Source organism: Pteronotus mesoamericanus, unplaced genomic scaffold, assembly GCF_021234165.1.
Source record: "Pteronotus mesoamericanus isolate MK-2021 breed Mesoamerican mustached bat unplaced genomic scaffold, CSHL_Meso_final contig_398, whole genome shotgun sequence".
NCBI classification, from domain to species: domain Eukaryota; kingdom Metazoa; phylum Chordata; class Mammalia; order Chiroptera; family Mormoopidae; genus Pteronotus; species Pteronotus mesoamericanus.
Genome location: NW_026555149.1, coordinates 187,200 through 213,377, shown reverse-complemented (window position 1 = coordinate 213,377; position 26,178 = coordinate 187,200). Strand labels below are relative to the sequence as shown.

The 26,178-nt window shown below is 41.4% G+C and overlaps 1 protein-coding gene across 2 annotated transcripts; it reads right to left on the bottom strand.

The window, feature by feature from the left end:
• Positions 1–18,058: 18,058 nt before the first annotated feature.
• Positions 18,059–25,475, bottom strand: MAGED1 (MAGE family member D1). 2 transcript variants are annotated; one of them, XM_054576939.1, is made up of 13 exons: positions 25,317–25,475; positions 24,710–24,816; positions 23,303–24,013; positions 21,966–22,634; positions 21,777–21,840; positions 21,465–21,544; positions 21,202–21,293; positions 20,907–20,986; positions 20,773–20,815; positions 20,454–20,516; positions 19,758–19,872; positions 18,459–18,844; positions 18,059–18,254 (listed from the first exon to the last, which is right to left on the bottom strand). In XM_054576939.1, the coding sequence occupies exons 2-12, from the start codon at positions 24,752–24,754 to the stop codon at positions 18,467–18,469; spliced, it is 2,340 nt and encodes a 779-aa protein (XP_054432914.1). In that variant the 5' UTR covers positions 24,755–24,816; positions 25,317–25,475; the 3' UTR covers positions 18,059–18,254; positions 18,459–18,466. The 2 variants fall into 2 exon arrangements, with proteins under 2 accessions (XP_054432914.1, XP_054432913.1); XM_054576938.1 differs by having other exon boundaries at positions 24,710–24,783.
• Between the last annotated feature and the right edge of the window lie 703 nt (positions 25,476–26,178).

Sequence of the window (26,178 nt, the reverse complement as noted above, 5' to 3'; positions counted from 1 at the left end):
AGGTAAGAGATATGTGGAAATTCTCTATACTGTCATTGTAACTCTATAAATCTAAATGTATTTCTATAAATCTAAACTATTCTAAAGTAAAAATGTATTTAAAAATAAAAGTGACCCTACATCTGATAAGGGATTAATATTCAGAATATATAGAGAACCCCTAACACTCAATAACAAAGAAATAAAGAACTCTATTAAAAATGGACGAAGGACTTGAATAGACATATCTCCAAATAAGATATACAAATAATCAATAAGCACATGAAAATACGCTCAACATTACTAATCATTAGGGAAGTGCAAATTTGCAAATACTTTCCCATTTTCTCTGTGAGTTATATTTTCATGCTTTTGGTAATATGCTTTACTGCACAAATGTTTTAAATTTTTATGAAGTCCAATTTATTTTTTCTTTTGTTGTCTGTCCTTTTACTGTCATATTCAAGAAGTCATGTTCAATGGTAAAATTCTGTAGCACCTTTGGAAAATATTTTGGTGTTTTCTCAAAAAGTTAAACATAAAATTACCGTATCATCAGCAATTATACCTTTAGGTATAAATTGAAAATAGAGACTCAAAGACATATTTGTGTATAAATGTGCATAGCAACTTAAGTCCCAATAGCCAATGTGGAAACACCCCAAATTTCTATCAACAGATAAATGGAATATTACTCAGTCATAAAAAGGGATAAATTACTGATACATGCTATGACATTGATGAACCTTGAGGATATTATAAGTTAAGTAATGCAGACACAAGAATTGTGTTATTATATTGTTTTATTATTCCACTTTTACGAGTGCCTATAATTGACAAACTCATAGAAAGGACAATAAAGTCATGAAGTGCTGAGGGCGGGGAGAAACTATAGTTATTCTTGAATTGGTACAGAGCTTCCATTTGGGGTGATTTAAAACTATGTAAATATGCTTAATGTAACTGAACTGTATAATTAAAATCGTCAAGATGGAAAATCTTATGTATATGAAGTCTGTCCAGAAAGTACCCAGCCATGTGCCATGAAAAATGGAGGCATTTATTTGTTTTGAGTTAATCTTTATTGTATTTTTCCATTACCATTTAGTACCCTCATACCCCCTCCCCAAGCAATCACCACACTGTTGTCCATGTCCTTGAGTCCTTTGTTCCTTTTTGCTCAATCCCTCCACCACCTATTGTATATAAAACAATGATGCCTCAGTCCCCTTCAAAGTAGGTACCTGGGGACCTCACACATCTCTTCAATCGCCATCAGCTGCCCCGTTGTATTTTCCTGAATCTCATCGATGGTCTCAAATCTATTCCCTTTCAAAGGTGATTTTAGTTTTGGGAAAAGCCAGAAGTCACAGGGCGCCAATCTGGGCTGTAGGGGGTCTGAGTCACCTGGGTGATTTTATGTTTTATCAAAAAACTCTGCATGAGTTGTGATGTGTGAGCAGGCATGGTGTTGTAATGAAGCTGCTCATCACCAGCTGCCCATAGCTGTGGCCTTCTGAATCATCCAAATTGTTTCTGTAGAGGAATGTTCAACCTTAACGCAAAATTTGATGCATATTTGAGCTCTACTAGCTCAGTCTTTTTGAATGTGACAGCCACACAGTACACATGCTCACTCAATGGCGTCTACCACCCCACTGACTAGTATAGTGAAGTCATCACTGTTCACACGTGCGTATTCCAGCCCACTCTCCTTGGCTGCAAGGTTACATCAATGTCACACAAACCATTTTCGTTATATTAATAATGGCTGGACATTTTCCAGACAAACCTCATATTTTACCATTATAAAAAATAAAAATTAAAAAAAGTTTAAGAAATGAAAAATCACCACGATGTTGAGATATGAGACTCCTGACATTCCCTCCTCCTACAAACACATCAAATATACTATGCATGGATCAATTCTCTCAGAGACATCCAGAAACTAGTTGAATGACTTCTATGCATTGTACAACTGAGAAATGCCTACGTTAAAATAGGTAGGAAGACTAACATACACTCTAGCTATAAATCCCACTTTTGTCATATTGCTTTACAATCAAGAGGGAACCCCTAACTCCTGGTTTATTTCTGAGGAATAAAGTGTTTGCTCTATGCATCTAGTGCCCGGCTTTTAAGGCTGCTGCTAGAGGGACAGGCTTCCAAATCACCTTGCCCTGAGAGCCAATAGGACTCAACATTTAGGAGTCCCATAGGATCATAGCAAACAAAGAAGCAGTTGTTAAATGGGCATGTAAACATGACCCACAGCTATTCTCCCCCCAGACTCAGCACAGTTGAAGCAGAAAAAAATGACAATCTCTCAGTTTGTTCTCAGAAGGTATATGCCTACATACTTTTCCAGCTGCAGCCTGAGGGTCCAACTTCCAATCAGCCTGCATCTGAAAGCTGACTGAGATCCTCTCAGAAACCTGAAAGAGGCAGTGGGCACACTCCCCATTTTATTTCTTCAGCTCACTCCAACAATAAAACTAACTTGTTAGCTTTCTCCTGGAAGGAAGATCCTGTCCCCAAATCTAGCACCCTAACTTTTACAGCTGTCACTCAAGGAATGAGCCCTGAAATCATCTAGCTTTGATAGCCAATGGGGTTTGGCATTTATGAGTCACAGTATTAAACAAAGAAGCAGTTTTTAAATTGTACTTCCTATAGCTGTGTCCCTGAGCTCAGCACAGAGGGAACAGGGTAAAAACACCCTTCCCCTAGTTTTTCTCCCTGGAAGAAGTCTGACTGCATACTTTACTAGCTGCTGAGGATCTGGTTTCTAATCAGCCTATGTGTGGGAACTGACTAGAATCCTCCCAGGAAGCAGAAAGTATCAGTGGGATAAGTTGGTCAATTCCCCCAATTTATCCCACTGATTCATTCCAATAGTAAAACAGAATCTTCAGCTACTGCCTGAAAAAACTTGTCCACACATCTAGTATGCTAACTGTTACATCTGCCGCCTGAGGAATAAGTCCCAAATCACCAAGCTCTGGTTTCTGATGGGGCTTGGCATTCATGAATACCCTGGGAATACACATACAAAAAAGAAGTGGCTCTAAGTGGGTGCATAAACACTCCGGAGACTATTTCCTTTGGCTCAACAGAGTGAATAGGCACAAACACCCAGCTCTTGGTTTCTCCCTGATAAGGGCCAGACTGCGAATCTAAGGATCTGACTTTCCCACCTGCAACCTGAAGGTCAAGCCTACAATTAGCCTGCGTTAAGCATCCAAAGGGGAAATCCATTTAGTAGTCCTTTGGGAACCTGGACAGGAGTGTGGGAATTTCCAAGATTTTGGGACACTGGTGGGTCTTGGCACATTCTAATCTACTGGGAGTCACACAGAACAAATATAGTGTCTTGGACAAACACAAAGGGTTGAAAACCCAGAAACTCATGCTGGGCTGATTGACAAGGTTCATTTTTTACATAAGACCAGTCTGTCAAGACAGATAGGTAGCTGTTTTATCTGATGCACAGAAACCAACAGAGATTCAAGGATAACTAAGAATTAGGGAAATATGTTCTAAACAAAAGAACCAGATAACTCTCAGAACTAAGCTTAATGAAATGGAGATAAGTGATTTATCAGGCCAAATTCAACACAATGGTCATAAATATGTTCACCAACATCAGGAACACAATGAATGAACAAAGTGCGTTTTTAACAAAGAGTTAGAAAATATTTACTTAATTTTATTTTTTTTAAATTTATAAATCATGTTTATTCCATTATAGTTGTCTCAGTTTTTACCCCTTAACCCCCCTCCACCCATCCCACGACCACCCCCTGCTCCCACAGTCAATTCCCACTCTGTTGTCCATGTCCATGGGTCATTCATACATGTTCCTTGTCTAGTCCCTTACCCTTCTTTCCACCACTGTCCTCTTTTCCCCTCCCCTCTGGTCACTTTCAGTCTGCTCCATGTTTCCATGCCTGTGGTTTATTTTGTTTGTTAGTTTATTTTGTTGAATAGAGTCCACTTATAGGTGAGATCATATGGTATTTGTCTGTCATCAACTGGCTTATTTCTCTTAGCTTAATATTCTTCATTTCCATCCATGTTGTCACAAAAGGTAGCAGTTCCATCTCTCTCTTTCTTTCTTTCTTAAATGCAGATTGATTTTATTTATTTTTAAATGTCAAAGTTAATTATAAAATATTTAAAAAATTTTAAACCCTTACAAAATCTCAGCAATTAAACCAACATGACACCAGCACAGACATACTCAAGTAGATCAATGAAATATAATCAACATTCTAGAGACAAACATATATCTGTCTAACAATATATGATTAAGTTGATATTTCAAATCAATGGGGGTAATAAGGCTTATTCTACAAATAAGGTACATGGACCACACTATTACTTGAAATAAAACAAATATAGAGCCCTATTTCACACATTATACAAGAAATATTCAGATGAATTAAAAATCAATATGTATAATCTAAGGAGTTTTAGAAGAAAATAGAACTAATATTTTTCATGACCTGAAGTAAAATATTCAAACCCAGAAGCTATAAAGTAAATATTAACAATATGACTATATTAAACATTTAACTATATAGTAATATATATATATATATAAAAGTTAAAGGACAAGGAATAGAAAAGTATTCGCAACACATCTAAAACATGGTTAATAGGTTGTTTTGTCTTTTTTTTTTTTTTTGAAAAAAGTTCTACAAACCTTTAATCAATAAATGGATAAAGAATACCAAAAGGTCATTTAAAGCTTTTTTTTAAAATAATAGAAATAGGCAAGAAATATACCAAAACAGGTTTAGTTTCAACAAATAGTAAAGGAAGAATTAAAATAACATCATTGTCACAATCAGATTAATGAGTATTAAAAATATTGGTAATATCAAGTATTGGCAACTCTGAGAGGAACTGGGTATTCATAGAAACTTTTTCTTCATCTTAAAGCAGTCCTTTTAGCATATTTTGCAGTGCTGGTTTGCTGGAGGTGTATTCTTTTAGTCTTCTTTTATCCAGGAAACTCGGAGTGGGATGGGTGGAGGAGGGCAAAGGGGGAAAAACTGAGAAAAGTGTAATAGAATAAACATGACTTAAAAATAAAATTCATTTTAAAAAATCCTAAAAAAGTAATCCAAACAGACTCATGCTGAGACACATTTTAATTTAAATTGTCCAAAGTTAAAGATGAAGAAAGAATCTTAGAAGTCTCAAGAAAAGGGTGACTTATTACACACAAAGTAACCCTCTTTGGGCTATCAGTGGATTTTTTAAAGCACAAATCTTATAGGCCAAAGGAAGTGTGGTGATATATATAAAGTGCTGAAGGGGAAAAATGGCAACCAAGAATACTGTCTTTATTAATGTTGTTTTTCCTAATTGAAAGAAAGATAAAGATTTTCTCAAAGAAACGCTGAAAGAGTTCATTACCGATAAACCAGCCTTACAAGATGCGTTAAAGTGAGTTCTTCAAGCTGAAATGAAAGGATGCTAATTCGTATCATGAAAATATATGAAAGTGGTCCTGGCTAGTATGGTTCAGTTGACTGAGCACTGACCAGTGAATCAAATGGTCGCCTGTTTGATTCCTGGTCAGGGCATCTGCCTGAGCTGCAGGCCGGGTTCCCAGTAATGGGTGTGTGAGAGGTAGCAGATTGATGTTTCCCTCATGCATCAATGTTTCTCTCCCTTTCTTTCTCCCTCCCTTCCCCTCTCTGCAAAAATAAATAACCTTTAATTGGAACCTAATCAGTAAAGCAGGCAGGCAAGGAAAATATGACCATCAACACTGAAAGAAAGAAGAAACTGACAAGGGAGGGAGGGAGGGAGGGTGGCGGGTAGCAAGACGGGGAAGGGGAAGTGTTAGATCAAGGAACAGGTGTGAAGGAGACATGGATGAATCCAAGGTGGGGAAGGATTGAGGAGGGGAGGTGGGGGTGGGTGGGGCAGGGGAAAGTGGTGGCGGGTAAATGGAGACAAATGTATTTGAAAAAATTTAAAAAAGAAATTTAAAAAAATAAAATGTTTTAAAAATATATGAAAATGTAAGCTCACTGGTAGAGGTAAATATATAGTTACATAGTTAAATTCAGAATACCCAATATTGTAATGGTGATATGTAAATCACTTATAACTGTAGTATACAGGTTGTAAGACAAAAGTATTAAAATGACTATAGCTACAATAATTTGTTAATGGATACATAATATAAAAAGATGTAAATGGTGGCATCAAACACAGATAATGTGGGGAGGGGAATAAAATGTAAAGTTTTAATATGTATTCAAAGTTAAGTTATTAAGAGCTTAAATTAGATTTTTATAACTGTAAGTTGTTTTATGTATACCTAATGATGACTCTAAAAGAAAACTTACAGTAGATACACAAAAGATAAAGAGAGAATAATCAAAGCATACCATTACAGAAAATCATCAAATCCCAAAGAATAAAGAAAGAAAAAAAGGAACAATACATCCAGTAAAAATTAACAAAATGGTAATAGTAAGCCCATATTTATCAATAATTACTTTAAATGTAAATGAACTAAATTCTCCAATCAAAAGACATGGAGTAGCTGAAAACCAAAAATCCCGCAAGACCTAACTATATGCTATCTACAGGAATTTCACATCAGCTTTAAGGAAACATAGAGGCTGAAAGGGAAGGGCTGGGGAAAGATATCTCAGGGATAAATTCCACTTGATCATGGTATACAATCCTTCGAATGTGTTGTTAGATGCAGAAAAAAGATTTGACAAAATTCAACATCCTTTCATAATAAAAATTCTCAATGATTTAGGTGTAGAAGGAATGTACCTCAACATAATGAAGACCATATATGACAAATGCACAGTTAACATTATACTCAATGGTGAAAATATGAAATTTTTCCCATTAAGGTCAGGACAAGAGGATGGCTACTCTCATCACTTTTATTTAACAAAGTACTGGAATTCCTAATCAAAGCACTTAGGCAGGAAGAAGAAGTAAAATTCACTAAGATCAAAAGGAAGAAGTAAAATAATCATTGTCTGCAGGCAACATGATAGAAAACCTTAAAGTTTCCACAAAAAATAAACATGTTAGAATGGATAGACAAATTCAGTGATGTTTCAGGATACAAAATAAACATGCAAAAATCAGTTGTATTTGTATACACTAACAATTAACTATGTGAAAACTAAAGAAAGAAAACCACATTAACAATAGCATCAACAACAATAAAATACTTAAGAATAAAGTTAACCACAGAGGTGAAAGATCTGTATACTGAAACTATAAAACATTGAAGAAGACCCAAACAAATGGAAATACATTCCACACTTGTGGATTGGAAAAATTTATATTGTTAATATGTTCATACTACCCAAAGCCATCTATAGATTCAGTGAAATCTATATCAATATTTCAATGGTATTTTTCACAGAAGCAGAAAAAAATAATTGTAAAATTTGTATAGAACCAAAAGATAACTTGAATAGTCAAAGTAATACTGAGAAAAAAACCTGGAGACATCAGAGCTCCTGATTTCAAACTTTATTACAAAGCTATAGTAATCAAAAGTGTATGTACTGGTATATAAACAGACACATGACCAATGGGACAGAATGAAGAGCCCATAAATAAGCCCATGCAGATATGGTCACTAATACTTGATAAGGGAGCCAAGAATTATCAATAGAAAAAAAGATAGTGTCTCAATAATCGGTGTTGGAAAAACTATTTTTTTTTTGTTGGGGTGAAAGGAAAGTGAGGGAAAAAAAAAAAAAAAGAGGGGGTGAATGAAAAAAAAAAAAATTTGTTACATATAAAAGAGAATAAAGGAAAAAAAAAAAAAAATATAAGAAGAAGGGAGGGAAAGAATTTTTTTTTTTTTTTTTTTTTTTTTTTTTTGTGGGAAAAAAAGAGAAAAAAAAAAAAAAAAAAAAAAAGGGTTTAAAATATCGGTTTTTTAAAATAAAAAAAAACTATTTTTAAAAAAAAAGATTTTTTGACTTGTACTTTTGGTAAATGAAGAGGTACTCAATTTCACTGATCATGAGGGAAATGGAAATCAAAACAACAATGATATCCAGAGTGCAAGAGGGACTCCTTATTACTGCTGTGCAGGGTTGGTAGTTCAGGGTCCCTATTTAGCTTCTTCTGATACCACTCTGACTAGGAGAGGCAGAAGCCTTGTTACTGCATGCCATGTGGTCAGACAGAATGGAATGATGGACTTTTTACTGATAAGGGGCGGTGATAGTCCGTGTTCTCTACAGGTCTTCTCTGACACCACCCCAATGGGAATGGAGGAGTGCCTCACTGTTGCTAGGTGGGTATAGAAGTCCAGACTCCTCACATTGTCTCCACTGAACTGCCAGGGACAATGGGTAGACTTCTTACTCTAGAGGTGGTGAAATATCTATCCACTAGAACTCCTCATTATCGCTGGGTGGGAATGGAGGTCTCTCCTCATGGTCTTTATTGACACCTGAGGCGATGGGTGAAGCTAGTTACTACCCATAAAGTAAGAAAGTCCTGTCTTCCCACTCACCTTTCTCTGACACCTGCAGGTTAAGAATCCAGAGTGCTTCTTTACACCCATGCAAGGGTAGAAATGTAGGTTCTCTACTTGACTTTCACAGGGTGTGGAGGTTGAGGTGTGCTGCTCTTTTTTCCATGGTGTTTAGGAGCTACTATCTAAAAGTTTTATTCCTTCCAGGAATAGAAATTACATGTACTGCATATTTCTGGATGCAGGAGTCCCCCAAGTGACTTTTGAAAACTATTTGTATTACATGCTTTAGGACTAACAACAAAAAACAAATATTGAACTCTAAGTAATAGTTTCATTGTTCATTTGATTTTTCTCCAAGAAGCATTGCTTAAAAAATCAAAAAGTAATTTCTTCATAGGCTAGCATTGAGCAAATAAATCAATGATATACATAATAGATAATGGAAGCCATGTTTCTCACTGTCAGCAAAGGGGGTTACAATTATTTAAAAGGAGGAGGTTGAAATGAATCCTGTGTTGAACTGGAATTGGGGTGACAGTATGAACTCATGGTTTTTAATATGGATATGAAATAGATTAAAATATGAAAAAACATACATGTGCCTCCTAAATCTGTCTTCTGAGAGGGCAATGATGCCTCAATAGCAGTGAGCTCAATTAGCACCCAGATCTTGGTCCACAAACACCATTACCCACTGAAAAAAAACAGCCAGAGCTTGATGGTGGAATGTATGATGGCTGGAGCAGGAAATATACAAGATAAGTAGGTAACATCTTGCTGTGTCAAAACCTAAGACATGCTCAAAATACAATGAGGATGTGTCAAATGGATGCAAGAGTCAACTTGAAGGGGACTCCACTGGCCAAATCTGTAACTATTTTTGTATCCAAATAAATAATCTTAGTAAAAAATTATGATGCATTTAATAGAATAATAACCCATGAGTCAACATTGGTATATGCACAAACATGCACACTTATGTACATTCTTACATGAGAAGAGAAAGAAATGTTCGCAGGAGAAAAAAATCAACAGCAGAAATCCTACCTCTAAAAAGTAGAAAGAGTGATGAAACTAGAAAGTTACCTCTAGACAATAAGCATGGTAATAATTTAATGAGGAAAGAATCATCAATGGATACTGAAACTAGTGGGTTAAAAAACTGATAGCACACACAGGGCTGACTATTCCCCCAGAAGTAAATCTAAGTGGCCTACGCTCGTCTTTGAGGCTTTTCTTTAATCTGGCCTCAACCTACACTTGTTCCTCTTGTCATGTGTGGATTGGGTCCTCCCAAAGCAGTATATGTCTTTCACTTGTCCCTCTCCACGAGAAATCAAATTAAGATCAACTCCTACATATGAGCCCTTTTGTAGCTTGGTGCTCAGCCAGATGTGAAGAAAGTTGGGGCCAGGCGCGGGATTCAGTGGCCGTCTCAGTTGTTCCCTGTTCTTACCCTATCACCACCAGTTCACTTCCACCAGGACATCCAGCTACTCATCAAGAGACCCTCCCCCCAGACACACATTATTTTGAAGATATATGGGTTCTTAGGTGTTGTCCTGGGAGTGCACATATCACTTCTATCCATTGGCTAGAGATAGTCATATGATCCCAACAAAACTGCAAAGGTGGCTGGGAAGTGGAAAGGAGTGCATTGAAATTTAGTAAGTACTAAGTGGTTTGGGAGTGTGTTAGTTTGTTTTTGCCAAATACTGTATTTTCCTCATATACTTTCATAGATGAGTAAGCTAAGACAGAGACAGAAAAATACTTGTGCAAAATCATACCACTGGGGAAAGGCAGAATTTGAAACTTGGGCTCTCTGATGGTAAAACCCCAGTTCTTTTTATAACACCCTGCTCACAGCATCCCAGACACTTTTTTTACGCACTCACACGTTGCATCACTTAAGATTTTGACTGTAAGCTATGATGTGCTGGTAAATGGTTAACCACTCTTTCTCAAAACAAAACAAAAAAATCCCTGATTGGTAGTCTTTGCCACTTTTCATGTGGAAAGTAATCCCACCATGGGATTTCAAGTTACCAATTTTACTGAATGCAAAGATGGGACAAAGTGCACACAGATGCCAGCGGGCCTCAGCACATCATTGATTATAAATAATAGGAAGTTATTTGCCAATGAAAATAAATGGATTTTTATTTTTATTTAATTGTTTTTTACTTTATTTATTCTCTGCCATCTTCTTTTAAATTTTACTTTTCAGTTAGAGTTTACATTCAGTATTCTTTTGTATTCGTTTCAGGTGTAGAGCATAGTAGTTAGATAATCATATACTTTACAATGTGTTCCCCCAAATATTTCCAGTACACACATGGCACCATACATAGTTAATACAGAATTATTGACTATATGGTCTATGCTGTACTTTATATCCCCATGACTGTTTTGTAACTGCCAATCTGTACTTCTCAATCCCTTCACTGTTTTCACCTAGTCTCCCAAACCTCCTCCCCTCTGGCTACCATCAGTCTGTTCTCTGTATCTATGAGTCTATTTCTATTTTGTCTGTTCATGTACATTGTTCTTTATATTCCACATATAAGTGAAATCATATGGTATTTGTCTTTCTCTGTCCGACTTATTTTACTTAGCGTAATACCCTCTAGGTCTTTCCATGTTGTCGCAAATGGTAAGATTTCACTCCTTTTTATGACTGAGTAATATCCCATTGCATATGTATACCACCACTTTTTTTATCCATTCATCTATTGACGGGCACTTGAGTTGCTTCCATATCTTGGTTATTGTAAATAATGCTACAATGAACATAGAGGTGCATATATTCTTTTGAATTAGTATTTCGGGTTTCTTCAAAAATATATCCAGAAGTGGAATTGCTGGGTCATAAGACAGTTCCATTTTTAAATTTTTGAGTGCCCTCTATACAGTTTTTCACAGTGGCTGCACCAATCTGCCTTCCCACCAACAGTGCATGAGGGTTCCCTTTTCTCCACATTCTCGCCAGCACTTGTTGTTTGTTGATTTATTGATGATAGCCATTCTGACAGGTGTGAGATGACATTTCATTGTGACTTTAATTTGCATTTCTCTGATAATTAGTGACATTGATCATTTTTTCATGTCTATTGATTGTCTGTATGTCTTCTTTGGAGAAATGTTTATTCAGGTTGTCTGCACATTTTTAAATTGGATTGTTTGTTTTTGTTTTCTGGTGTTGATTTGTATGTAAATGGATTTTATCAGATAGATGTCAGAGACTCAAGGAACTGGAGGAAGATTGGAGAAGGTAACTTGAGAACAGAATAGAAAGCACAAAGAAAGAAGTAGTCTGATAAGGATACTGCCCTGAGTATAAAAATCACATCAACTGTTTTTTTCCACTCTGCGTCAATCACTTAAGTTTAGACGTTCAGCAAAAGAGCAAGTGATGGAGTAAGAGTAGGTCGCATTCTTGCACTTTGGCAATACCAGGACAGGACAGGGAGAAGAATCTGGCTTACTCCATTTTAATAAGGAGAGGAAAGCATCTGGATACATCATCCCACAAAGACTGTTTTAGTTTTATATTAACGTACAACAAATGACCACAACTTGAGTGGCTAAGACAACAGCAATTTATTCTCTCAGTAATTGTAGGCCATAAGTCCAGGCATGGTTTGACTGGGTTCTCTGTTTGGGCAAGTCCAAAATGAAGGTGCTTGCAAGGTCACATTCCTTTCTGGAGCCCCTGGGGAAGAATCCACTTCCAAGATCATTCAGATTGTTGGCAGAATTCCTGTCTTTGAAGCTGTACATCCCAGGTGATCATTTCTTTGCTGGCTATCAGCTGAAGGCCTTAGATCACAAAGGTCACTCATATTTTTTTCCATATAACCCCTTTCATCTTTAAATCCAGAAATGGAGAATTTTTATGCATCAAATCCCTCTCACTCTTCAAATATCTCTTGACAGGAAGAATGCAGCTCCCTCCTATGGTCTCACCTGATTAGACCAACCAGGATGATCTTCCTATTTTAATTAATTTGGGACCTTGATTACATGTGGAAAATGACTTCACAGTAGTAGAGCAAATGATTGAATAAGAGTAGGTTGCATTCCTGCCCTTTGGCAATACCAGGACAGGATAAGGAGAAGAATCTGGCTTACTCCATTTCAATAAGGGGAGGAAAGCATCTGGGTTAATATTGGATATTGTGAGAAGGTCTATGTACACCAGAGTTGGGGATCTCAGGGGCCATCTTAGAATTCTGTCTACCACAGGGCAACTGTATTATTCTAAAAGGAAATTGAGTGCCATTAGGAAAGATCAATGGTTACCAACAAGACAGATATTTACTACAGTGTATTTGTCCAACATCTACACATATTTTGGTCTTTCCATACTTTGGAAAAATGACAATATGCAATTATTCTTTATACAAGCAAAAATGTATTCATTCATCCTCAAAGGGAGACTTAAAGTTTTAAGAATCACAACATCCAGATCCATGTTCAGGGTCTTCAATGACACCCATTCTTCCTCTGGTACAATAGAAATGCTGTATCAATATTCTGGAATAAGGTGGATAATTAAAATTTTCAATTGCCACCAACTCACCATATATAAAATAGTAAGTAAAAGACAGGAATTAAATGGGGCATATTAAAATATATAAATATATGCATATTGTGGCAAAGAATAAAATATAGGTACCTACTGCATTCTTCAAGTATAAAACAAAGTCAAACTAAATATAAACTTTCTTTCCTCAGACTTTATGTCACATTTCCTTTCATCCAGTCAGCGTCTCAGTTAGATGGGTTCTTTATCAAGAGGAATGATTCAAACATTTATTTATGTGGAGTCTGAGTAATTGGTAGCCTTACTTGAGTAGGGTTGCTATAGTTACCTAGTAATTTTTTCCACTTTGGGATACGATAAGACACCCTAGATGCCCTGTTCTCCAGACATGTTCCTTTCTGCCTCCATTACCGAGCAGCAACCTGACTTCCCCTTGAAAAGTAGGTACCTATATTTTATTCCCCTTGAAAAAGTGAAAGCAATCACTTTTGCCAGTACAAAAGCCCCCATTTTTACCTATTTGTCAAATGGCATGAGGATTCCAAAATGGTCAGGTGGACATCTCAACTTCCAAATCAATAGAATCATGGTTGAGTAACCCAGTATAAGCATGCCTTTTTTGAATACTAAAAATTCTAAACCAGTAAAGCCCAAAGTTGCAGGGACCAGAAACAAACATTTTGTGAATAGATCTTTAGGAACAATTTCCATCCTTCTGTACATAGACCTAGGAATTCTGGTTGTTGCCTATATGGCATCATATATATTGGTGGTTAGTTCAGAACATATATATTGTAAGACAGCTCCTCTAACACACAAGGTGTTGTCTCTCAACAAGGTGGCTTAACTATCTTCAATACAGTCATATATCATTGTATAAGGACAACTTTTTTTTCTGAGTGATGGAGTGCATGATAAAACCAGCGAATCCTGTGGTTATAAGCCAATCACCACATTTACTTAGTTTTAAAATGAGTCCCTTGATGAGAAGTAATGTTGCATGAAATTTTTCAACTTTGAGGCATTCTGTAAGATTACAGGTGGTGGTGCTGACAGAAGTACTGCAGGCATCTCTATAATACTCATTTATGCCAGAGAAATCATGAAACCAACTAACTCCTCCACGATATAATGAGTCTAAATTAATTAATCCGAGTTATCTGACTGGTCCCCCTTGAGATAGATTGGTACATATCAGGAACTCCGTGTAGTGTTGCCAAGTTGGGAATTCAGCAGTTGGGGTAGTCATACCAGCCTTTGTGAAGGGAAACCATGTTGCTGAGAACATACATAGCCTCTATTCATGCCACCCTGACCACTTTGTACAGGTGCCCATTGAGCAAGCACAGGAGTAGCTGAGAAAAGAGGCTTACTGATCTCCACTGAGTGGGTCGTATTGCCTACTTTATTACTGAGAGCCTATTGGCGAGCGTTTACATCTAATATTAAGAGTCTCGTGCTCTCGATCAGTCCCAAGAAGTCCACATACCATGTCCCTAAATCTGTCTTGCGTCCATTTTCCCAAATGTCCTCATTCAAAATCCTTGCTAATTAGGATGAACCATTATCCCTGGACTTATGCAACAAGTTATGAGGCTTTAGGACTTTTCTCATTGGAGTGAAGTGAATGCATTTTTGTTTGTATGAAGAATAACTATATCATGTTACACAGTGTCTTTTTCCTAAAGACTGAAATGGTAACAAGTGTATATATATGTTGGGTAAGAGAACTTTAGTGAATATTTGTTAAGATAAACATTTTTATTTTTTACCTTTTAGTCTTTTAAAATTTTTATTGATTGATTCTGAGAGAGAGAGAGAGAGAGAGAGAGAGAGAGATTGTTGTTCTACTTACACATGCATGCATTGGTTAATTCTTGTATGTACCCTGACTGGGGTTTGAACGACAACCTTGCACTTTTTATATTTATATAATTTAGGACTTACAAAAGGTTTTAAAAATAGTTTAAAAAATGTTTATCTCTCTGTTTCTTTCTACACACACACACATAATTTTTAAAATATTTTGAGAGTACAACATGGTTAGACCCAGAGGGAAATAAGTCAGAAAGACAAATACTATATGATTTCACTTATATGTGGAATCCAAAAAAACAAACAAGCCAGAAACAAATTAATAGATACAGAGAACAAACTGATGGTTGCCAGAGGGTTGGAGGGATGGGTAAAAACAGGAAGGGGGAATAAGTGGTACAAATATCCAGTTACAAAAGCAATAAGTCATGGGGATGTCATATACAGCAGAAAAAATTCTCAATATTATTGTAATAACTTTGCATGGTTACATGTTTAGTAAGCTTACTGTGGTGATCACATCATAAAGAATACAAATATGAAATCACTACATTTTACACTGAAACTAATATTATACTGAATGTCAACTATAATTAAAAATAAAGTTAAAAAACAGAAAAACAGTTAATGGGCCATTGAGAGACAAACTTCCTTCTTTCTCATACTGTTGATGTTGAAAAATAACAGTAACAAAAATAATAAAATGGTAAAAATTTTAGAATAAAGTATTTTGAGAGTAAGTTACAAAGATATTCTCTTACAAAAACAGTACAATAATCAAAATCAGACCACGAATGTCTATATAATAATATTACCTAATTTAAAGACCTTCTTAAGATTTTGCCAACTGCCCAAACTGCACCAGAATTTCATGAGCAGAGAAGAGACAGTCTCAAATCTCTTCTGGATTGTGAACAGGGCAGTTGGTGTACTGAAGCCCAGAGTAGAGTGCAATCCAGAGATGGAGTTATACAGAGGGGCTTTCTACAGGCATTCGGCCTCCTCTGCCAGCACCAGGCCCCGATGATACCACCTTCTTCTTTCTTCAGGCTCCCCAAAACTCCCTTGTGACATTCCACACCTCAGATATTGCCATAACCATTGTCCTCTAAATAATCTTTGCCTGGACTGATGGTCCCAAGGCAGTGGCCCCAGGAGTCTTCCACCACTTCACCACCTGACTCAGCTTGGAGGATCCACAGAGCTCCATCATTATATACATTATAGATCGCTGTGTCCCAAACCACAAGAGTCAGGGGAGTCCCAAGAGATGATCTCTTTTCATCTTCCCACTGACAATTGAGCAATGGGGGCTCAGAGAATGCTGAGGCTACTAGGGGAAGAGCTAGGAGGATGTCCCATTGGCTGCTTCTTAGGCCTGGTGTCTTCCCCACACATCACACAGCTGGTCTACATTCCCCTCCCCACAGGGAAGTCACAACTGCATGCAGCAAGGAGCTGGGGGTGTGGGTGGTCATGGAGGCTGCAAGGGAGGCTGAAAGCTCAGGGGAGACCTGTACTTTCCTTGGGGGTTTATGGGTGGATGGGTTGCTCTTTTTGAGGCTGCAAAGTGGAGTCCATCTACCTGAATGTGGAGGCCGTAAACACACACCAGGAGAAGCCTGAGGTAAGTGAGGGACTCCGTGGCCTAAGTGGGCACATGGCAAAAGCACCCTCCCGCACTGAGAGGCCATCCCAGTCCCACAGACCTTGGGTGTTTCGCACCATCAAGCAGATAGCCAGCACCCAGAAATGCTGGAACCACAGCCCAGACTTGGAGGCACCATGGAGATGCAAGGCTAGAGCAACCCCTGCCAAAAAGGTCCCAGGCTGATTCCCCCAGACTTGCCTGAGAAAAGGGTCAGGATCCAGGCTTGGCTGGAGAGCCTAGTAGTGAAGAGAACAGACCCGGGATGGGCTGGGGCTCCACACTGCTGTCTCCTTCCTATTAATGTTGGGCTTTCTCCTCTCAGAATGTGGACATTACCCAAGAATGTGAGGAAGCTCTGGACAACATCCCTGCCCACTACTGAGTTCTTCCCAAGAGGCTAAATTGCATTTGCTCTTGCTTTCTTCTACCTCAGGAACTTCTGCTTCTGCCCTTGCCCACATGCTTAGGTACCACCGAGCCTCTGAGGAAGTTATAACCTAGACCTCACTTCATCCTCCAAGTGCTCAGCAGCTCAATCCAGGTCCTTGTTTATAGTCACAGCCAAAATGGTGTCTAGCTCTGTGTGGAGATTTGTTTTACTTGCTCAATTCTTGTTTTGTTTTGTTTTTTAAATTAAAATATTTTATTTATTTTTAGACAGAGGGGAAAGGAGAGAGAGAGGGAGAGAAACATTAATGTGCGGTTGCCTCTTGTGCACCCCGAGCTGGGTAGGTGGCCCGCAACCCAGGCATGTGCCCTGACTGGGAATCAGACCACGACTCTAGTTCACAGGCCAGGGTTCAATTCTTGTTCTTTAAGCAACAGTTTCCTCTCTCCCTGTACAAGGGGAGAGGAGGTCATTGTGAGGCCTTCACTGTCCGTTAAGACCTTGTCTCTTAGATGCAGTCCTGGTCCTGTGGGAGTGGGGATTGTGAGGTCTTTCTAGAGGAACAAGCTCTTCAGAGGTGAGGAGTCCTGCGGGCCCATCCCTTTATGGGCAATGAGGCTAGGGGTGTAAGCTCTTCCTTGTCACACAGATTTTAGTACCTGGCTCACAGGGTTTGTTTTCTGCTTCTACTCCTGCCCCCATCCTGAAGTTATTTCTCTTTTCACATGGATTATACAATCAACACCCTGGAGTCCCAGGAACATTATCTCTAGGAACCATTAACTTCTTTCCCTTTCAACCACCCACTCTCTGGACCTTGTCATTACCTGGAATCTTACCTTCTGTCTCAAATGCAACTGTCTGACCATCTACACCCCTTCTTGTTATGCCATCTCTTTCAATGTCACCCTAAGACACCTAGCAGCATACCTTTCACATATGAATCACTGAAGTGACATTTTTTTAAATAAGTCATACTAGTTCTTGGATCTCATTAATAGTCAAGTTCATCAGTCCCTCCTTTGTTTCCAATCCATTGGCCAATTTACCTACATTTCCACCTGTTGAAAGTTGATAAGCCCCTTAGGCTAGATATGAGGCATTGTCTTTCCCATATAAACATGTTGATTTCTTCCCAAACATAGGAAAAAAAGGGAGCACATCCAATTCACTCTGCAGTTTCAACGTTTATTTCTGATACCAAAACTTGACAGCACACAAGGGGAAAAAAAGCAATAGACAAGGAAGAGCAAATAAATTTATCTTGCATGCCACTTTCAGTCAACAGGATGTGGCTCTCTACATAGCTGTGTTTAGAAGGAATCCGGGCTTCAGCCTCATTCAGGGAAACACTATTGCAACTGATTAGCAATATCTGTAAACATGAGAAAGAAAAAAAATTTAAATCAATGATACATATCAAATAATAAGGAATATAAATACCAAACGCTTCCCCATACTTTTCTCATCTCCTCCCCATGCATTTACTACGATTCCCAGCTTATGCACATAAATGCATTCCCAGGGACCCTACATCTCCCAATGACCCTAGCTACCCAATCCAAAGTGATATACCTACCCAACATCTCACTCAACCCAGAAGAAACCAATGGCACCAAAGTTGGCAGCAAAGTTGGCACTAGCCGTACCACCAGGGCCAATAATGGGGCCAGTGAAGGTCTGAGGAAATCTGGAGCGGGCATTCTGGTGGTATCTGGCCCAGAAGGTAAATGGGATTCTGGACCAAGGATCTCCAAAATCTCCTTCCTCATCCCAGGTCAGCAGCTCAAACTCAATGTCATCCCAGCTCCAGGGCCCAGATACGGCCTCATCTCCAATCCCCATGCGGGATCTCGCCTCAGCCCGGGCCTCGGCCTCAGCTGCAGCAGCATCCAGAGCATCCAAGGCCTCATCTGCAGCTTCCATGAACTGTGCAGTCCAGTCACGAGGGTCTCTCTTCTGAACCTGAAATGAGAAATAGAAAATAAAAACAAAACCCATAATAGTATTAGTTAATATTTATGAAGCACCTGCTATGCAAACTTCTATCCATAAAATATCCAGCCACGCACTATGAAAAATGGAGGCATGTATTGAAGAAGATACGAGAAACAAGAAACATTGTACATAGGACAACGATGCCTCGGTTCCTTTCAAAGTAGGCACCTTGGAACCTCACAGTTCTTCCAATTGTCATCAGCTGCCCCATCATATTTTCCTGAATCTCACTGATGGTGTGAAATCTCTTCCCTTTCAAAGGTGATTTTAGTTTTGGGAAAAGCCAGAAGTCTCAGGACACCAAATCCAGGCTGTAGCAGGGCTGAGTCACCTGAGTGATTAGAATTTTTGCCAAAAAACTCTGCACATGATGCATGAGCAGGTGCATTGTTGTGATGAAGCTGTCAATCGCCAGTTGCCCATAGCTGCAGCCTTCTGAATCCGAATAGTTTCCGTGGAGGAATGTTCAAGCTTAATGCAAAATCTGATGCAGATTCATTGCTCTACTTGCTCAGTCATTTTGAATGTGACGGCCACACGCTACACATGCTCACTCAACAGCGTCTGCCACCTCCACTGACTAGTACCGTGAAGTTATCATTGTTCACACATATGTATTCCAGTCCACTCTTCTTGGCTGCCAAGTTACATCGTTGTTGTGCAAACTGTTCTCATTATATTAAAAGTGGCTGGACATTTTCTGGACAGACCTCATATATTTAGCATTCTACTTTGTGCTATTATTTACTTAATAACAACAAAAAAATACCACCAGCACTTACTATGTGCAAGACCCGAGATCTCATTCCTTCTCTGGACCATTCCCAGCCAGCAACACCTCACCCCATGACCCATCAAGTCAGAGCAGTTTCTCTATTACCTCTGCAATGAATCTCAGCACTTTCATCTTGCTAGTCTCATGGTAGGAACGGAGGCCCCAGAGGAACTCATACTCAGGAGGGTTGCTGTTGGGCACTCGTCTATAGTCCAGGTACCTAAGAAAGAGCAAAAAGATCTTTGTTTCTAACAAGGTAGAATGATAGTCCATTAATGCATATAATCCTAGACTTTGAAACCCCAGATTTCAGGTAGCAACTCTGTCTAGACTCATTTCTAAACACAGTGAGTATATTTACCCTCTAATGCTTAGGCCTTCGAATTCCTGTGTCAGTGCTTCTACACTGGGAAGTCATCTAGAGCTTCAGGGGAGGCTTGCATAGAAAAGATAACACTTAATCTCACCCCCTCTGTTGCAGCTCTAGCACCAGGTTCTTATAATCTTGTCAGTGAACCACAGATAGGCCTGTTGCAGTGATTACACTGCAGTGCGAAAGCCTCAACCAGACCCAACCTTGGAGATGTCTACTGTGGGGGATGGTGGATAAGCTTCACTTGCAAGATAACCATACTAAAGAAAAATTCAACCACAATTAAGTATTTTTGAGTGCATACGTGTTTCTGTATATATATGTATAGGTATAGTTAGTGTAAAAAATGAGCATGAGAAGAAGTTTCTGAGGCTGGCCAGCACACAGAACTCAAGAGGACCAGACAAAGTCCTTTCGGCACCACTTACTTTTGCTTTACAAACTCGTAAGTGAGAAGTTTCCTCAGATCTCCAAGGAGAGGATGTCTCACCCTGCAAGTAAAAAAAGAAATCCATAATCAGAGACTATGACATTGCCCCCCAAAAGAAAAGAGCTTTCCAGCACAGAGGTCAGAGATGAAAAAAGAGGCAGAGGGTTCAGGACTATTTCCCCATCTACCCAGGTCATATTCTTGGGCTCTGTACCTCCCCATACCCACTAGAACACCAGGCTGATGCAATCCTGGGACCATCCTCTGTTGTCAAAGGATGGTATAAACAGGCAAGAGATGAGAGAACCCAATCATACCCAGGACGCAGTCCCATCTTGCGTAGTGCCTCCCAGAGGACAGCTGCAGTGGGAGGCAAGGGGAGACAAGGGATGGAAAATCAGCATGGAAATCAGGCTGTAGCCAACCCCCAGCTGCAGGTCCAGGCACTCACCTTCACTGGCACGGTTGCCATTCATAAATATGACGCCCAAAATCACTAAGAGGAGACCCAGCTTGGGTGTGTCTTTGGTCCTAAAGGAGTACAAAAAGAAGATGCTTTCAGCAGCCATTTTCACAAGACACTACAGACAGCATCTAGCTTCCCCAGTGTTCCTCAGCTAGGGGACAGTTATACTCCAACTCTGCCCATGACCTGCTATATGACCCTGAATCTTGGATCCTGACCTACTTCCAGAAGAAAAAGCACCACTGAGAAAGGCAATGTTCCACCTCCTTTCCCGTCTTACGTTCCCAGTATGCCAGCCAAGGACTCAGGGGTACTGATGAGAATATACAGGTGTTCTTCCTTGTCGATTTCCTTCAGTTGAATCCCAAATTTCTACAGGGAAAGGAAAACAGACTATGAAATTACAAAATCTAGCATAAGATGCCCATACTTGGTCACTCACCTTCCTGTGAGACTTGCCCTAAACTCCCAGTAGAAATCCCATGAATCTCTGAAATCAAGACTTTCCCCATCGTTCCTTTCCCTTAGGAGCTGCCTTCTTACCTTCTCCAGTACAAAGCATGCACGTTCAATGATTTCTGGATAAACGTCAGTGTATTCACGGATGATATCCCTCAGCATTTCTGCAGGACAGAAGAGGGAGCACCTTGGCTGAGCAGGAGCCACAGAGCTGCAGCCCCTTTGCCAGCTCTGCCAAGGAGAACACAGCCAGGGCTCTCAAGGGTGAAAAAGGAAGAATCAGCCACGGAAGGAGGGGACTAAAGGGAACGGGACTTATATATAAGCAAAGGGATGTCCACAGAGCATGGGGTGAGGGGAAGAGCAGAGCCTCAGGAGACGGCACTGGATGCCTACCTGAGCGTTTGATGGGTACCTTCGTGTAATCTTTAAGCATCAGGTACTTGACCAACTTATTTGCCTGGGAGGGGAAAAGGAAATCTTTTTAGTCGTTAAGATATTTATGTAAAATTTAGTTGAGTTATAGATAGAAGGATGACAAAGAGCCAGAGAAGGGAGATGTAAGTGGGGAGTGATAGTGCTTACTCTTTCCTGAAGAAGGGCCACATCTCGGGGCTGTGAGGCACCCATGTTCTGTGAGGCACGTGAGTTGGGAGAGGGGCGCAGGTTTGGTGAGGGGCGCAGGTTCTGCCAGTCCGGTGGAACTGGCCAATCGGTGGGGATCCAGTCAGGGGGAAGCGGCCAGTCAGTGGGAAGTGGCCAGTCAGGTGGTAGTGGCCAGTCAGGTGGTAGCGGCCAGTCGGGAGGGCCTTGCCAATCTGGAGGACCCTGCCATCCAGGTGGGGTCTGCCACCCAGGTGGGGTCTGCCACCCAGGTGGATTCTGCCAGGCCAATGGGTTTGGCCAGACAACTGGACCAGGCCAGACAATGGGATTTGGCCAGATCACTGGGTTCTGCCAGATCACGGGGTTTGGCCAGATCACTGGGTTCTGCCAAGCAACTGGGTTCTGCCAGGCTGGTGGGGTCTGCCTAGCTTGGGGGCTTTGACGTGCTGGTGGGGTCTGCCTGGTTGGCTGGTTTTGCCAGCCTGATGGGTTCTGCCAGGCCAATGGGGTCTGCCAAAGCACATTGGGAGGTGCTCCAGGTGGGTTCTGAGAGGTAACTGGAACCGCTGCAGACCTCCAGGTCCCTGCGGGCAGTGGGGCCCGTCTCTGATCCCCACTGCTGTTCTCTTCCACATTCAAGTTATTAATCTGCATCATCAAAGAGAAGGTAGGTCCAAGGTTACCAGTTGTTTCTGTGTCCTCACCCTATCTATTCCAGGAAGGCCCCCTAAAACCCTCACCTGTAGTGACAGCCTGACCCACTAGCCAATGGTCACCCTGAGTCCTGGGCTTGTCTTTCAACTGTCTTCCAGGCAGGAGTTTCATCTCTGAACCAGGCCAGGATCAACCCAAGGGTGGGGCCTGAAGCTGCTCCTCTTCCTATGTCCACCACTGGCTCTGCTTGTACCACCCTGGACAAATCACTCAAGTCACTTCACCTCTCTGGGACTTAGTTTCCTTCACTGTAAACTGAGACTATGATCCCTACGTGGTATGTGATACCTTGAAGATTTAATGAGTGAGATAACCTGTGTGAGTGCCTAGCTCAAGACCTAACACATGGTGGCTACTATCAAAATGTAAACTGAATTACATACAGGTTGTATATATTACGTCTCATCTCCCCATCAGTCTGTGGACACTCAGAGGGCAGGAATTACCACATTCGCCTTATCACCCCCTATAATATAGCTGAATATAGGCAGATATAAACATAGAAATCTCTACATGTATATATTGATATAATTTTTAGAACAAATAACCTCAGAGAAGAAAGGAGAGAACCCAAATCAGAGCAGAGCTAGCAGGGATCTCACCTTGCGGGTCCTCTTGCCCCGAATTATAGTCCTGGACTCCAGATTCTGAGCCTGGGAACCATCTGCTGATGTCTGTGCAGCTGCACCATCAGATTCAGAGATACCTGGGTCAGGCTCTATGTCAGCCTGGGAAGTGGCCATCTTGGTTTGGGTGACATTATGGGTCTGAGTATCAGCTGTTGGGGCCTTAGTGGTATCGTTCCAAGCCTTGAAGGCTGTCTTAGGCTGAGAGTTTGACATCTCATTGGCATTGAAAGCCTGAGAGAAATTGTAAGTGGCATTTGAACCCACCTTATTAGTGGCATTCTGGGCCTTGAAGGCCGTCTCAGACTTGTTGGCAGTTAACTCGTTGGTTGCTGCCTGAGAAAAATCATAGGCAACATTTGGACCATTTGGGGTGGCATTCTGGGTCACAAAGGCTGCCTTAGGCGGCATCTCCTTGGCATTAAGAGCCTGAGAGAAATCATAGGCAGCATTTGGGCCTTTTGTGGTGGCATTCTGGGCCTTAAAGGCCGTTTTAGGCCTAGCTGCAGCTGCTGAAACCTGATTATCAGCCATCTCACTGGCTGTTGGGGGCTGTGAACTCTGGGGACTAGAATTTTGCCCGCAGGCAGCTGCAGGAGCCTGGTTGGTAGGTGGAGTCTCTGAGATCTGGATGGCCTCCATCAGGGTCTGCATAAGCAAGGTGCTGTCTTCTACAGAGGCCTCAGTCTGTAAATACAGGGGGGAAAGTTAAACATTTCTATGCCTCTGAAGGGCAAGCTGAGGGGTAGGGGGAGCAGAACAGGAGGGGGGATGCAGGCGCCCGGCTGGTGCAAAAAGAGGAAGGCTGAGGTAGAGATCTAGCCCTCTGAGAAGGAAGACTCAGTGATATCAAAATGTCTGACAGGGGCTGAGTGGGGTAGGGGCTAAAAGAGCGGTGGAGTGGGAAGAGGAGAGGGGTGGAGGTGAAGCGAGGAGTGGTCAAGCAATGAGGTTAGAGCAAAGCAGAGTGGTGTGACTTAAGAGCTCTGGACTGGGTAGTAGTGGTGCCCTCACGAGAAGTTGAGGAGAATAAGGGGGGGGGTCTCAGGGAGTGGGGAATGCAAGGAGAGTGGGAGGGTGGAGGTGGGTGGTTGGGGGAGGGTGCGGCAGACTGCTCTACACACTCAGAACTATGGGAAAAAATGGTTCCTTATCCAACCCGCATTCTCTGGGCAGATTGCCCTGACTACTAACAGGGTCTCCCCTCTCTATGAGCAAGGGACTGATGGCTGAAAAGGGACGCCCCTCCCCCCCTCAATAAACACTGGGAATCTGAAAGACGGTGGAGTCCAAGGCTCTAAGAGGCGTCCAAAGGGGCCCGGGGACCGGGGGAGGGGGGGGAACTGTCGGCTGGGGAAACGGGGGTGGGGGTAGAGATCTCACCTGGAAGCCGAGGAGGCCCGCACCACAGTCCATTTTCTGAGCCATGGCTCCTGTCCCTCTGGCAAGAGCAGAGCCTGGGGGTTGTTGGGGAGGAGCCGGACGTTATACTACGGAGGGCAAATACGAAGAACCAAATCTGGGGGTGGGATGTTTGGGTTTTAATTGTGGGGACTGATGAGGTACTGAATGTGAGGGGAAGGGGCCGGATCGATGGGGGAAAAGTGAATGGGTGTCCAGATGGAGGTTCTGAATCCCGAGGAGCCACTGAAGGGGATAAGCTTCAAATCGGGATTCGGAAAGCAGATAAGAAGTCTGAATCTACAGGGATTGGGGTTTGGGAGCCGTAATTGGGAAACTGAATGGAGATTCAGAATGAGAAGGAACGGTATAACAGTACAGACTGAGGACCAGTAATCTGTGGATATTCTGAACGATGGGAAGGTTTAAGAGAAAGAACAGGGATTCTGAATAAAGGAGGACCAAGTGAAGGGTGTGAATCAGGATTTGGGGAGTGGAACGGGGGTCAAAATCCAGGGGAAAGGGATTGGGATGAAAAATGGGGGGCCCTTACCAGGGGCAAATGCCCTGTCTGGGGGCTAATTCTCACCTTGCCTCAGGCCCCAACCCCAACCCCCTCGTTGCCTCCCTTCTTCACGACTCAGGATCGGGATTGCAGCGCTCGGCTCTCACCAACCGCACCCTCTCCTTGTCCAGGAGAAAATGCCAGCGCGGCAGCTAGGACGACCCCGCCTCTTCGCTTATTATACCACCCACCGCCTCACAAGGCTTTGCGCATGCGCAACAGCTGACCGACCAAATAAGAGTCCCGCCGACTTTCCCAACAAAAGCCTCGTTCTGAATACCATGATGCGCATGTGCAGCCGGAGGCAGTCCCGCCCCTCTGCCAACACACCATCCCACCACCAACCAGGTCTATAGTATACAACGGTCCCTCCCCTTCTTCTATATCCCCTTCCCAAAACAGATGCGCTGTGCCTCCAAGTCCCACCCCTTGCCCCCCACAGCCCCCTACCTTTTCCGCAATGCGTCTCGGTTCTATCCCTTCCCTTTGATGGCCCCTCCTGTCACCACTTAAAAGCTACTATTAAGAAAGTGTCTGTGTGGGGTCTCTAATTGCAACAAGTGCTAAGCTTTGGAGCCCAGGAAGAGAAATGTCCAGAGAGGAAACCCTATTGGAGGTAGAAAAAGTCTGCTGTCCACGTGATTCTGTATGATTCCCCCCTTAACTGCCCCCAGACCCAAACATTAGCTTCTTTCCTGCCCGTTGTGCAGACCCGGGGATGGACTTACTTTGTGTGTGAAGGGGACAGCTTCAACACCACAGCATGATCTGGACCGGGGTAGTTTTCCTCTCACAGCAGCCATGGGAGGTGAAGGTCCCATTTTATAGATCAAGATGCACAGAACATTGCATGCATGAACTACTAAACAGAAAATGCAAAATGTGG

Coding starts and splice junctions, on each gene's coding strand:
- MAGED1 (XM_054576939.1), bottom strand. CDS start 24,754: ATGGCTCAGAAAATGGACTGTGGTGCGGGCCTCCTCGGCTTCCAG. Junction 21,841..21,965: donor TGGCCCTTCTTCAGGAAAGA/GTAAGCACTATC, acceptor TTCCCCTCCCAG/GCAAATAAGTTGGTCAAGTA. Junction 20,816..20,906: donor TGGCAACCGTGCCAGTGAAG/GTGAGTGCCTGG, acceptor CTCCCACTGCAG/CTGTCCTCTGGGAGGCACTA.